This window comes from Oryzias latipes, chromosome 21, assembly GCF_053564925.1.
Source record: "Oryzias latipes strain Hd-rR chromosome 21, Olatipes_Hd-rR_3.1".
Classification (NCBI taxonomy): Eukaryota; Metazoa; Chordata; class Actinopteri; order Beloniformes; family Adrianichthyidae; genus Oryzias; species Oryzias latipes.
In genome coordinates, this window is record NC_136257.1 from 24,864,815 (window position 1) to 24,879,526 (window position 14,712).

The following is a 14,712-nucleotide window of genomic DNA, read 5'->3' on the forward strand; positions in this document are numbered from 1 at the left end:
TGTTTTTATTTTTCAAGGTAAAAATTATACATCAAAGTCTGAATGTTCCTCTATTCTTTGGAGTGTGTGATTGTCATGTTTTGGTGCGCATCATCGCCTCAGAGCAGGGAGACCTTGGCTCGGATCCTGCTGTCTGGATAATTTCTGCGTCGAGTTTGCATGTTCTCCCATTGCATGGTTTGCTCCAGGTGCTCCGGCCTTCTCCCAAAGCCAAATAACATGGACTGATTGGAGAAAGCCAATTGCTTCTTGGAGAGTGGACATGAGCAAGTGTGGTTGTTTGCCTCAGTTCATATCCCTGTGATGGGCTGGCAACATGTAGGGTGTATGCCTTACCTTTGCCAAATAGCTTCTGGATTTGCACCTGGGACTCGAACAAGGACAAATTAAGCACAGACAGCAGATGGATGGACTTTGTTTTGTTTAATAAATGTAAATGTTCCTTTGACAGAGAGACCAAAGTAAAATGACTTGAACTACATTCAGAACACAACATTTTAAATACAACACCTGAAGTTGTAAAGGCAAATTTGCTGATTTTGTTCTCCAAAAACAAAGCTGAGAAAAGAATAAGTACCCCATAAATGACTTTCAACAAAAAGAAAATATGCTAACATTGTTCTTCATAGTATATTTCATTCACAGAATTTGGTTATGTCACACTGGTAATGCTCTATGTAAGACTTTAACTGTCATGTGTATGCATCCTGACCTGGAGTATGCTGACGACACCATCTCAGCACATCCATTAGCCCCTTAAAAAAATGCTCTGGGCATTTACAGGGAAGAAGCAAAGAAGTTTGATCTCCAAGTTAACTGGATAGAACCAAATTTATGCAAGTTGATGATGGCCCAGACCCACCGGCCCTCTGTCTTGTCAATGATCTCATCAAGTCTATAAAGAGCTTTGCATACCTGGAAACTTTAAAAATAGTCAGTTGTGAAATCATATAAGCGACTCTGCCAATTGACCATTGAAAGTCTTTGGTAACAACACTTTTAGTGTATTTTAATAAAGCTGTGACTGTCAAAATAAAATTGACTTCTATGTTAGTCCAGTTTGAGTCATTTGAGGCTGCATTCCTTATTCAAGCGCTAAAAGAAAGCATCTTCTGTCCCATCGACCATGTATTTTGCAAAATAATTAATGTTTTGTAATTTTGTCAAAACTAAAGGAATGGCTGAGAGTCAGCCATTACATCCTTAATAAGAAACCAGAGGCATTTTAACCTTCTCTTTGTGAGGTGAAGTACTGTCAATTACTCAAGACAATAACTTTATCATTTCCCTAATCACCATCAAATTATCTAGCCTGCCAAAAGAGTGGACAGAACCTCAGATTTAAGGCTGTATTAAGCAGATTGTCTCCCACAAAAGTAAAAACAGCAAATATCTAAGTATAAAGTATACCTGCATTATTATTGTGGGGCAAAAAACAAAAAAAAAGAAGAGAGGCTAGTGATGGGATGCACGATGAAGCAGTGGTTAGTGCTCTTGCTTCACAGCAAGAAGTCCCAGCTGAGGGACATGTATGATGTTAACATACATTCTAAAATGTCAAAAAGACGAAAAACACCAGCATGAAGCCTAATAAATACTATTGTTTTATTACAATTCAGTCCAGATCTGTTATGTAAAATTAATATTTTGCAAAAACATACATTCAAACTTTTATGATTTAAGATCAAGATGAAACATGGAAGCTATAGGGACTTCCCCTTTAAGGATTTTTAATATTTTGTTTTTTGGTAGTTACACTCAATTACCACTCCAAATTGACATACATACTTAGTCCTTTATTCATTTATTGGTTTATTTAAAATCTTAAAAAATCCTAATCTGTTTTTGATAGTTTGTTTACATCAAACAAAATATTCAGGCTTTTTTAGTTTTTTTCAGAATTAGCTGCTGGAAACACACAATTTAGTTTCATAGTTTCATTTATAATTTTTTTTTCTTCTACACAATATCACTCACATAAAATATAAAGAATTGGACCATTTTTCAGGTCATGTGGATCTCCATATGTGACTTGCCGTAACTATGTTATTAGTATGTACATATTGTTCATTTTCCAAATAAGTTGTACTTAAGTAGCCAGGTAGGTCTGGGTGTACTGTGATGGAGAGGGGTAAATTAGTTGTTTGAGAGAGTGAAGACAGTATGGACATAGAATTTGGTAAAAAGCTTAAAAAAAGCAGGCAAAGCAGAATTCAGAAAGGTAAATAGGTCCTTTTGAAAGGAAGCTTCAAATATTCAGAGATAGTATTAAAAAAAGACTCTGAAAGTGTACTTTTGCTGAACAGACTCTCAGGTTATTTGTCATTTTCAGTGAGGGAGTATGTGCCAAAGCCTTGGAGATGTTTCAGCTTTGGACGCTCATGCCTCATATAAAGGATAAAGAAATGTCCCAGATGGAGAAAACCCATAAATATTACAACTGTGAGAATAGGGTGCAGCCCAAGAGTTGCAACTGCAGAAGAGATCATTAATTATATGTGAGAAAAATAGCCTTTGAGGATGGATGTGACTCAAAATATGGAGGATCTAAGAAACATTTAGGAAAATTGTGGTGGAAGCTACTAAACTTATAACTCCTAACGGACCGTGTTAGTCAGAAAGTGTGCGAAAGTAGTTAAGGATATATCCTCAATAAATAAAAAGTACATAATAAATATTAATAAATCAGTAGTAGTAATAATAATACATTTTATTAAAGAAAAAAAGACTACATGCTTTAAGGAAGACTTTTTTCTCCATAATATACTATAGCATGAAAGATTGAAGTAATGAAGGTTACTCAAAGAACAAAAGGGAGACATTTTTGTAACAAGATTTGAGGTTTGAAGAATAAAGAGAATGATAAAATTCAATGGTAAAAGTGGGGGAATAAAAGATCTATAACTAATAAGGATGAAGCAGAAATAATAATAAAAACTGAGAATTCGAAGTTCTGAGAATTGATCAAATCTGAGGCAAAACAAAAACAAATAACTGGGGGAAAGAATTAACAACAATGAAACAAAATACATATTTGTATGAAACAGAACCTAATATAAACATAAAAGAATCAGTCCAAAACACAAGATTCTCTGCCTATGTCTTTGTTCAGCTGCTGGACAGAACAAATAAGGAAAATGTAAAGGAAATGATGATTTACTGACTAACTGACATAACAAGTAAAGACTTTAGTTAAAATCAGCCCGGTGGTTTGCACTTTGAGCACACAGAACACAAAACCAGCAACCGCAAATTCCTTCCATCTCTGGGATCACTTTGCCTGAAGTTTTTATCTCTAAGTATCTTTGTTAAAACCTGCTAGCCAAGAGAAAAAAAACAAACTGAAGGGTTTGCTGGCAGAAATGTAGCTTTTTGCATTTGGATCATCAGATATGTTACTGACAGTCATATTTAGAGCTGAAAAGTTCAAGTTGTGTGCTTTTATGACCTCAACATTCATCTCACCTCAAAGACAGCCAGCTTTACATACTAGGGTCCACCCACCCTTCAGTGTGGGTGAGTTGCCTAGCAACAGACTGTTCCGCCTTTCTCAGTCCGTTTTAGTTAACGCCGTCTCTCATCCCTCGTCATGTTGGGTGTCGCCACCTATTAGTGGGAAGATGGAATCACTACACTTGTTTCAGCTCCAAGACATCCTGAGCAATTAAACCTTTTTCCTTGCATACTGGAGTTGAGTTATCCATCTCATGTCTGTAATTTGTGGCTACAGAGCCACATACAGATCTTTTATCTCTCCATTGTGGCTCTCTGGCTTCAATGCCAACAATTTCATGTAATTTTTGGTTAATTTGTTTTTGTCAAGTGGTCCTTTATGTTTAGATTTTAAACACATCAGAAAACTAAGTAAATTATGGTAAAAGGTTTAATCTGCAGTAAGAGTGGTTTATTATCAGAATAAGTTCAAAGCAAATATTCTGAGAGATGTTTGACTGGACCTTCTCTAAGTTTCAAGTAAATCTGCAGCAAGAGGATTTTATTTGTGTATCTTATTTTTCTTATATATCATCATACTTTGTTTATTGTAAATTTTTCAAAAAAACATTTAAAAAAGAGAATGGTATAGTGGCCACAAAAAATATAAACATTTTTTTTTTTCTTACAGTATGAGGTGGAACCTTGCAGCTCTAGGTATGTTTTGGTTAAAAAGAAAGTGGCCCATTTGGCTTGCTTAGTGTTAAAGGTTGCAGATCCCTGATCTACCAACACAGTTTCAAAGTATTTTGCACAGATGAGTGTAAAATGTATTTTACTTAAGTAAAAATCTGAGAACAGAGCAAAGTTATAAATTTTTGGTTAGGAAGGAACTCTAAAAAAAAATTACTTTTACAAACATGAAAGCAAATAAAAACCAGAAAAATATTTTAAACAGAGAAATCTTGATATATTAGTTAAAATTCAATATGTTCTTCACATGTTTACGGACAAAAAGAACAATTAACCATTCATTCATCGTCATCAACGTTTATGCTCCTATTTGGAAAGTGTTACTAGAAAAGTATGGCAAGCAAAAAAGTCAGACTCTCACAAATGTTCAATCTTTTTTAATAAACTAAAAATGGGTGTCACACATGTACAAACTTAACTGCAAAAGGAAAAAAGTCAAATATTAGTGAGTAAAAGAAACATTTTCCTAAAAACCTATGAAAACCGAGATGATAAAAGGCTCATGAATTAATATAGGATGCATTTAAATTATAGTTCATCATAAAGTCTTGAATTCTAAAGTCAAATGATTTAAGAATCATTTATTAAAACAATTAGGATTTGATTGAAGGAAGAACCATGCTTGATCATTTGGTTTTGCTGTTCCACACCCATGTGTTAGCCTTTACAGAGCACAGCTGCCTTTAGTCACTTGTAGAGGAAGGATTTTTCACGCTTCGTATGTGCTTAGCTCAATGAGGCGGCCTGCAAACACACCTAATGTGCCTATGAGGCACACCCCCATAAAAACACACAGCAGAATGTGATCCAGGACCATGGCCACAAATTTCCACTCTTCAGCCGCCTGAAAAGAAAAGAAAGAGGAGACGACAATCATCAAAACATACAGAAGAATCAAAGCAGAATGTCACAAAGTTTTTAAAATGAAAGAGTGATTTTACATTGTTGGACTCTTCATCGGATTTCATAGTCTCTGCAATGTACTTGACTCCTTCAATGGCACTGCGGACGTCAGGATTCTTGGTCAAAGGTGACTGGTAATGCACAGCAGTGGCCTGGTTGCCGGAGATTTCTGAGATGTCAAACTCTGCAGTATAGACTGGTTTATTTTGCTTTTCTTTCGCCGGTCGTTTCATAGTTGAGAAGAACATAAGGTTTGGAATAGTTTCTATGAAAACCTATTGGAGAAAAATAGAAAAAAGGTTTTATTTCCACTGGTTAATAAAGCACACATAGAAAACATGAAAATACAGGTATGTTGAGCCAGTTACCACCAGATGGCAGTAAAACACAGAAGAAAGAAGAGCTTAACAGCTAAAAGTTCTTTTTCTCACCTTGCGGACCCAGTCTGGCATGGTGTGGGTGCTTGGAGAGCGGTGGTGGGTGTTGATGACAATGACAGTGATAATGATAGAAGCAATGACAAACACCATGGTGAAGAGCATGTACTTTCCAATGAGGGGTACAGCGCTGGAGGTGGAGGGGATGAGCTCCACAATGACCAGCAGGAACACAGTTAGAGACAGCAAAACGGAGATGCTCAGAGTCATTTTCTCACCTGGAAGACACAGCAGACCATTTTGAACTGCTCACTTTTTGTTCAGGCTATGTGTGATTCAGAAAACCACAGTATGAAGTACTGTGACCAACAGAAATATATTTTCAGTCTAATATCAGTTGGTCAAAGGATCCAGCCAAGAGGCAAGTCATTGTGGGCATTGTGAGATGACAGGCAAGAAAAAACAGTTTTTTCGTAAAGAATATTCAGAGTTCAAAGTTCCTTTAAACAGGAATAAGTACTAACATACATACATACATACATTTACTTTGAAAGAAATCATAAAAAAATGTAGAGCACAGACATTTAACTCTCTGTTGATTCATAAGCTTCAAATCTTACTATATTGCCGCTAGGGAGAGACTGGCCTGGTTTCTGCGAGAGCCTGCAGCCAATCAGTATCCCTGCCTGATAGTAATGTTTAATTTCACTTTCAATACGTGAAAGTTGAATACGACAATCTGACAGTTAAAGAGTGATGGTCAGGGTCTTTTTGTTTTCTGGAGCCAAAAATAAAACAAGTGAACTCATTCTGACAATGTAACACACAGGAACAATGCAAGACATGTTTTGTTGTTGCTGCTGCAGCTCAGAAGCAGCTCAGAACCCGTTATCCCAAAGAGAGCATCTTTTGGCACCAGCTTCTCCTTCACACTCTCCTGTCAGCAGCAATATCAGAAACAGAGATCAAGTGATGTATTATACATTAAAGCAAAGGCCTCCTTTCAGACATGACAGCACAGAGGGACACTGGGTAATGAGGCAGGCCTTCACTGGGAACATGGCCAGATGTGCACACAAGTACACAGCTTCTGCAGTATGTGGAGAGAAAGATGCTTTAGAGCGGCAGGAAGTGTTACATTTCAAGATTTGCCACAAAAAAACAAACAAACCCCGGCTTATTAAATAAATCAACTAAAGAAATGAGTCATAAATAGACAGAATTATTTTGTGAAGTCATCGTGGTCCACATCACTGGTCAAATTCAGACAAAAGGATGATCTATAGCATTTATGAAGAGGATTTTTCAAGGTCTGTCCATAGCATGTGTGTCAGAATTGTTCAACATAAAGAAGGATTAAAAATATTTTTTTTTCTGGTCAACTGGCCCAAATCAAGATGAATAAAAAACATTTTTGATTAACTTGAAGGGATTTTGAGTAGGGGTGTAACGATTCATTTGTACGTTTTGATTTATATAATAAATTGTGGTTGATGATACGATTCATACTTGATATTGGTTAATTTTGAATGATCTGATTCACTGACCTAAAAAGGATCCAGGACATCTTTAAAAAAAATCCAACCAGTGTGAGTCAGAGACAAACACCTGGGTACTGACCAGGGAAATTTTCCAGTTTTCCTAGTATTTCATGCAAGGTAATAAATTGTAAATTAAACGTGTGTACTAACAATAAGTAAACAAGAATTAGTTATCTCATTCAGAGGTACTGTGATTTTGATCTCCTCTGATCGTCTGTTTTGGGCCTTAAGGTGCTGAAGGTCAAGAAGCCACAGGTTGTTGCCCCAGATTAACAATGGCTTCTAACATAATTTAGGCAAACACACTCAAGAAATACATACGGTACACACAGTTTTTAGAAAGTGCTTGGGCAGCAAAATATTGTTTTTCATGACAGAAGTCTGTGGGCTGGTAGAAACTTTAACGCCCACAGGCCAGATTTTGGACATGTGTCTGAGATCAAGACCACTCCTGAATGAGATAACTGGCTTCTGTTTTTGTGAACGTACCAGAGTCTGTCGGCAGATAAAACACCAGACCAGTCAGGAAGGAGAAGAGCATGCAGGGTATGATGACGTTGACAATGAAGTACAGCGGAAGCCTCAGCATGAGGAAGTGGTACGTAATGTCCAGGTAGGGGGTGTCTTGACAGCAAGCATAGTACACCCAATGCTTCCAACCTCGATAGTCCTTCATGACCCATTCTCCACTTTCCATGAAGTTACTGAGATCAGGGCGATCACTGTCCTGTTAAGAGAAACAACAGTCTGGTTGAAGTTTAGCAGTACACTCAAAATTATTTAAAACCCAGTGTTAAAATTCAGAGTAGTTAATTTCACTTATTTATTTCAATCGTAATTTTTTTGTAAATCAATCTAAGGTCATAAAGTGACAGTGACAAGTGAGAGTGCTGACGAGGAGGCAGTACGGGGTTCACGACGACCAAGTTTCCATCATAGGTCCAGGTCCCAAGCTTCATGGTGCAGTTCTGGAGGTCAAAGGGAAAGTGCAGGACTATGATCTCGCAGTAGCTCTTAAAGATGGCCGGCGGGTTCCATGTAATCATTCCAGTGTGCTCCAGCAGCACTTTAGTCTCGTGAACGATGGCAAAGTCACCATCAGCACTGCGGGCAAAGGCAAACACAAACCGCATCAACATGGAGATGACGGCTTAAATTCTAATGCTGAGAGACACCAGGGCCTCCAGGAGGGTGGACACAAGCGGTTGTGGGGGTGTAAGAGAGGGTGGGGGTATTGAAATCTGAGAAGTGCCGTACTGGAAAGTGAGTCTTAAGATATCCCTGCCAAGCAACTGTGCCGATTCTTTTCAATGGGCAGTATTTTGGGGTTGTACAAAGCTGACTGTAATAACAAGTAAGCTTTCACAGCCAGGGAGACGTAGTGTGGATTAAGTTTAATAACATACTTGTTGTAGAGGACCAAATCCGGACGCCAAATGTCAGTGGAGGGGACTCTGATCTTTCTGATGCCACCATAATCCTCTGGGTTCCACTGCAAGTTCACATCTTTCCATTGCTAAAAAGGAAAGCATAGACAGAACAATGGATCAGCAGATCAAGGTATAAAAAGTAACTTAAAAACAGTATGAAACCTGAACTATACCATTTTTTTAATGCAGAACAAGAATAAAATATCTAATTTTTTCATTTTATTTCAATAATGGGAGCAGCAAAAATATTTTGAGTCAAGAACAAGGAGAACAACTGATGAAGCCAGTTAGAAATGTAGTGAAACGTTGTAAGAAAGAGGATTTTAAGTCACTGCACTTGATCTGACCTGAACCGGATCACGAAGGCAACGCAAAATTATAAAATAATTGGGGGTGGGACTCTATAAATTTGCTTCTTCACACTCCTTTCCAAGCACTGGATTAAGCTGAATTTGCTAACCACTTTATTTGATAATCACTATTTTTAATGAATCTCATAGGTGTGTCTTTGTTTTAGTTTTTTATTTATGCATTTCATTATTTCTGTAATAAATTTGATAAATCTGTGGGATTCTTTTTATTGTGTTGTCTACCATTAATGTCTAAAATGAAAAAAAAAAAACAATAAAGAAAATAGTCCAGATGCCATGACTCAACTGCAAAACAATGACACTTGGACCACCAATGTAATAATGACTACAAAAAGTAAATATACAAAACTGCCAGACTTGCAAGAGCCATTTGTTAAAAATAACTTCAAAAAACATTAATGACTCCAAAACATCAAGTACCAGTAACAAATATAACACCACAGAGGTCAAAAGTCCTTTTTGTTCTATTGTGCATAGATTTTTAGAACTGACTCTCTGCTGCATATTATTACTATGAACATAAAACTTAAGAGTTTGTATTTTTAGGGTCTTTCACTACACTGAGAAATGTTGTAGTAGGGGGTTGTCCAGAATCAGAAGTCTGTTTGTCAATTTGTACAGATACTATAATGGGATGACAAAACCAACAAGAAAGATATTATTTTTCCCAATAGGTTTCTCAAAAGATGTTAACCTTTTTTTCCAAGAATTAAAAATTACACCTCAAAGTAAATATGCAGTTACAGTTCTCCACTGTTTGGATTAACAGCTGCCATAACTCCGTCCACCAGGTTAGACATTTTGGTTTAGTTTAAAAAAAAGGCAGGATTTCAATGACCCTGGCCTCAAGGACTTCATTCTGCCACCTGACCTATGCCCTTCCAGCCTCCCATCACTAAACAGAAATCACTTTGAACAATCAAGTTAATGGCTCCCAATTCGTCAAGATTCCCAGCATGAAACGACATGATCTAAGAATGGCTTGCTGTCAATGTAAAGAGTTGTTTTGGTTCAACAGGCAAACATCCCCTTTGCTCTAATGCTGAGGCTTACATTTTTCATTTTTGATCAAGCTTGTAGGTTCAAACCAAACACAGACGCACATGTTCCAGCAGACCAACCATTCAAAGGTCACTCCACGTATTTGGGAGCCCTACAGTATTTAAGCAGCAATCCCATGACAATTTTTTTTTCTTCTCTCTTATGTAAATACAGTTTGTGGTGTTCCTGCCTCCAAAGCTGCATGTTTCTAATCTGTAATCATCAACAGTCTGCCCTCAAAAACATATCTTAATTTAAGTATGTGGTTTAATCATGTCAACTGAGTTCAGAGCTCAAGAAAACAAATTTGCTCAAAGTCCACTACATCAAATAATTGACAGAAAATTAATTTTTCCTGGAATCAAAATTATTTTTAAATCCTTTGATGAAATCCACAGAAAATGCTGTATCATTTTGTTACTGAGAAATAGATGGTATCATTTATGATACATTATTTGTATTTATACTTTGTGCAATACTCCATTAGAACTACTTATTTCAAGTTAATTTGACATATATCATTTTTTGCCATATTTTGCACTGTAATCAGCTGGTCCAGGACCAGAGCCAGGAATTTTGTTTCACCCCTGTGATGAAATAACAAAAAATCCTTGAATACTTGAATAATTTTGTGAAAATTTGCATACACAATGTCAGTTTTGGGATACAAAAATATTGATACAAGTAAAAAAGCACCTTATTTACCCACCATCTCAAATTTGATTCACACATTTTAACATGGAATCACTTTATTATACTGAATTCATTATCAACAAATTTTGTATAATTTCCATAAAGCAAGAATTCATTTAAACAATGAATAAAACTAGACCCGCGATGAAGTTTTGAAAATTAGCAAAACCTTTGCCATCAAAAGTTGAGATTTCACTAAAGCAGACATTTTGAAATGAGCAGGAAAAGCCCTTCTACTGCCTCTGGTGGAATGATGATGAATTACAGGACAGAAAACATGGACCAGCTTCAAGGGTTTTTAGAAAAAGTTTGGATCATGCTAATGAGAAAGTCTGCTTAAGAGTGTGTTTTGCCTGATGTAAGTGTTAAGTCAATTTGAACTTGATTCAAAAAGGCTTCACTAATACTAGAATGGAATAAATGAACAGAAAATCAACTAATGTTCCTAAATATATGGTTCACTTTTCTGTCTTATGGAGAAAAGAGTCTTGTGTCAAACCTGTTTCAGTCGCACATTGCTGCTGACGATCTGGTTGACCTCATCCTGCAGATCCAAACATATTGTAATTGAAGAAAGCAGGTCTTTAGACAGATGGCGTGAAATACTGTGGCATGAAGCCTCACCACACTGATGAGCTGAATGAGCTGAAGTCCCACAGTGACAACAACAGGGTCCTTGTAATGATTGACGGGGCGGACGACCTTATTGTACCCAGTGAAAAGGGTTTTAACCAGACGGGTTTCATCAGAAGATGCAAAGGCAGCACCTGAAACAAAAATGTCAATGTACATAATTTACAACAAGAGCCGTTTGCTGATAAGTTACTTAGATTTAGTCACTTGAATGACTCTGTGGGGTTGTCTCTGTGCCTGTCAGGCTTGATTTAATTTAATACTGTACCACAGAACAGCACTGGTACATTGAAGTTAGCTGACACCTGGTATTTTCTCACCAGTTCAGTTTGGACTAACAGTCAAAACAAGCAATGGCTGCAAACAAATAAAACAAGCTTTAAGCATTTTCTTATTAATTTTTGATACAACCAGGACACATAACATGTATCTGATGACTATTTTTGACCAACTAAATTCCCATAACTTAGAAAAACTATTTGAATTTCGAGAACATGGGGGAGAAAAAATCCATAAGAAAAAGCTTCTTATGTCAGATTTTAAATGTCTTGAAACTGAACCATTTGTATCTCCTACTGATGGCTCCCCTCGGAGGGCCTCTAACAGAGATTTACTTATAATGCTTCCACATCTTGTCCTCCACAAGCCGGAGAAGGATCTTCTTTCACATTTCAGCCAACCTTGAGATGAAGGTCACTTTACATCAACAAGCTTTTTGGTGCTTCATTCAGTAGACACTCTACACTAAACATAGAAAAACTACAAACATTCAAAAGGAGCTAAGTTGATATACAACCAAAAAAAGCAATAGATGCCTTTATGGACAATTTAAGTTTGCTCTATATTATTCTATATATTTAATTTTTTTTTCTAAGATTGGAAATCTTGTGTTAAACACAAGAAAAGATAAGTTTAGTAAGTAAAATTATAAACCTCACCGTGTTTTAAATGCCAAAAATATGAAAGTTTGGATACTTGACACGAGCATTTACTTAACACACACTGTTAACTTCTTACCTGCTAAAATGATCACTTGAAAAGCAAAAAATAACGTTCCCATTCCTGCAAAGAAGCCTGTGGAGATCAAAACCGTGAGTTGATGACAATACAAAATCTGAAAATAAGCAAAACCTTCTCTAAACGGTCATTTTTCTCTAAGATGGCTCGCTCCACCACCCTCCACCAGCAGGCTTACAGTTGGTGTCTAACAGTGCATGGAAATAACCACTTGGCAATGCTTGTTATTTGAGAGGACTACGTTCTCTGCCATCAGTTAAAAAGATCAACATGCCAGTGTAATCCAGCACAACACATGCTTCCTGCCCTCCCCTTTTTTTAAAACTCTGACTAACTGTCCCTAAATGAGAGCTTTGATAGCTTTACTTTCACAGCCATTGCAATAAAAAAAACAAAATTTTGTGTTTAATAGTCTTAGTTTTTGAAAATATCTTGAGCATAGGAACAACAAAAGTCAAAGTATCTTTATTTATAAAGCTCTTTAAAAACAAGAAAACTGACCAAATGACAAAAATTTGGAATTTCATGTAAGATATGAGAGAAAATAAATATTTAAAAATATATTAAAACCAACAAACACCTCAGACTGAGTTCAGAGCTTATGAGGACAAATGTGCTTCAAGAGAGGATTTAAAAATAGAGAAAGAATCTACCGGGCTTATGTGCACCATGCAAGTCATTGCAGCAGTCTTGGGGCAACAGCTGAGAAGGCACAGTCACCTCTGGATTTCCTTTCAGCTTTTGAAGCAAGGCATTCCTGTCAACTTTGGTATGTTTAAAGGATGAAGAAATTATCTCCTGAATATAAAATTTGTTTTTGGAGCTTCTAAAAGTATGTTTTAGGAGGTAAACAAAAAGATAATCTTTTGAACTATTGAAAAGGTGTTTTCAGTGGTCTTTTAATTATGATTATGCCACTTTTAGCCAAAATAGAAAAAAACTTTATTGTTTTCTAGGACACAGTTTATGCAGAGCGTCAGTAGTTCATTAGAAATTTGACTTTGAGTTGTGGTGTGGGCAGGACCGTTGGCGTGCAGCAACCCCCCGCCCCCTTTCCCATCACCCATAACTGAGAGCTCTTTGTTTACACACTCACTTACTAGCTTACCCCCACACCTCCAACCTAACATTACAAATAAGCTCTTTTTCCAGCTTTTTAAGCTTAATTTTCTTTATATGTGTCCATCATCAGAAAAATCCAACAAGAACATGTTAAAAACCACCAAAAACACACTATTCATTAAAATCGGTCTTTAATACAAAAACAATAGCATATTAAAAACATTATTTTTAATAAACTGGTTAGTAATATCCATTTCAGTATTAAAGATGTCACTTTTTTATTAACTAATGACAATTTTTACTTGAAATTGTTATTTTTGAAAATGTTCTCAGCTAAGCAAAATGAACTACGTTCATACAGTGGTGAGTGAGTATTCTGGAGGTGAACAGGGATTCCATTATATTTTTATGCATTCCACATAAATGCATTAACATCGTATTGAGAAATATGCTTGCTTGCTGCAAAATGAACAGTGAAACCTGCGTGCATTACCAGATAAGACGTGCTTAAGTCAGCGGCAAAGCTGTCTGTGATTCCTGGTCTCTATTTTGTTTCTGTGCTAAGTGGTTTATGAAACAGAGACACCTGTGGATTGCAGACTAGACTTGTAGACGTGAACATCCTCGGCCGGCGCTGGAATCTCTTGAACGTACTCTTGGAACGTTATGAGATTATTGATTATAAAATGAGATAGGACCTCTACAAAAACAATAGTGACACGTCTGTACTGCAGCAGCAAGAACAGACTTGTTTGTTCAGCTCACTGCCAGATTTCACCTGAATCTGATAGGAATCATAAAGGGATTGCTTGGGTCATGTCTTCTTTCAAAGACATGACCTTCTGCAGGTCACAGATGTCATTCAGAGATGCACCAGCAATTTTACTGCAGGTTATACTCAATTGCCTCTATCAATAAAAAACACCCTGCGGCCAAGATGAAATGTCACCTTCATAACTGCATGTTTGAAAGTCTTTCACAGAATTTTGTCTTAACGTTTGAAATAATGTTTCCTGTTCAATACTATTATTTTTTCAGTTTTCTGACATCATTTCTTTTTTTAACTGTACATTTCTTCTTTGTTTTGCAGCACCTCACCTCAGGACTGTGATGCATCAAGCATGCCTTCAATCAGGCAGCCATTCAACCACAAGCCTCATTCATCTCACTTAGGAGCAAATGACCAGTTTGGCAACATTTAAAATGGAAGAGATTTATTTTAATCCATCCCAGCCCCCACCCTTTGTTTCTATGCTGTCACTCAGGTTACCTAAATTTAACCAGTCACTGTTTCTTCATTTAAAACCTTCAACACTGTTAGAGGTCAGTTATAGTTCCTGTGGGCTTCCCAGTGTTTCTCTGAGGGGCAACAAACCCTGCTTTTTTAAGAGTTTAAATTTCTAAAACCTCTTTAAAAAAAAAAAAAAGCAACAATGTTATATAATCTATAAGGGTAATA

The 14,712-nt window shown here is 36.7% G+C and overlaps 1 protein-coding gene across 1 annotated transcript; it reads right to left on the reverse strand.

Annotated features, from left to right (window-relative positions):
- Window positions 1–4,547: 4,547 nt before the first annotated feature.
- Window positions 4,548–12,436, reverse strand: LOC101162966 (acetylcholine receptor subunit alpha). The gene is made up of 9 exons (XM_020713072.3): window positions 12,192–12,436; window positions 11,166–11,308; window positions 11,041–11,085; window positions 8,413–8,522; window positions 7,915–8,110; window positions 7,496–7,733; window positions 5,520–5,743; window positions 5,127–5,363; window positions 4,548–5,029 (listed from the first exon to the last, which is right to left on the reverse strand). The coding sequence occupies exons 1-9, from the start codon at window positions 12,232–12,234 to the stop codon at window positions 4,895–4,897; spliced, it is 1,371 nt and encodes a 456-aa protein (XP_020568731.1). The 5' UTR covers window positions 12,235–12,436; the 3' UTR covers window positions 4,548–4,894.
- Between the last annotated feature and the right edge of the window lie 2,276 nt (window positions 12,437–14,712).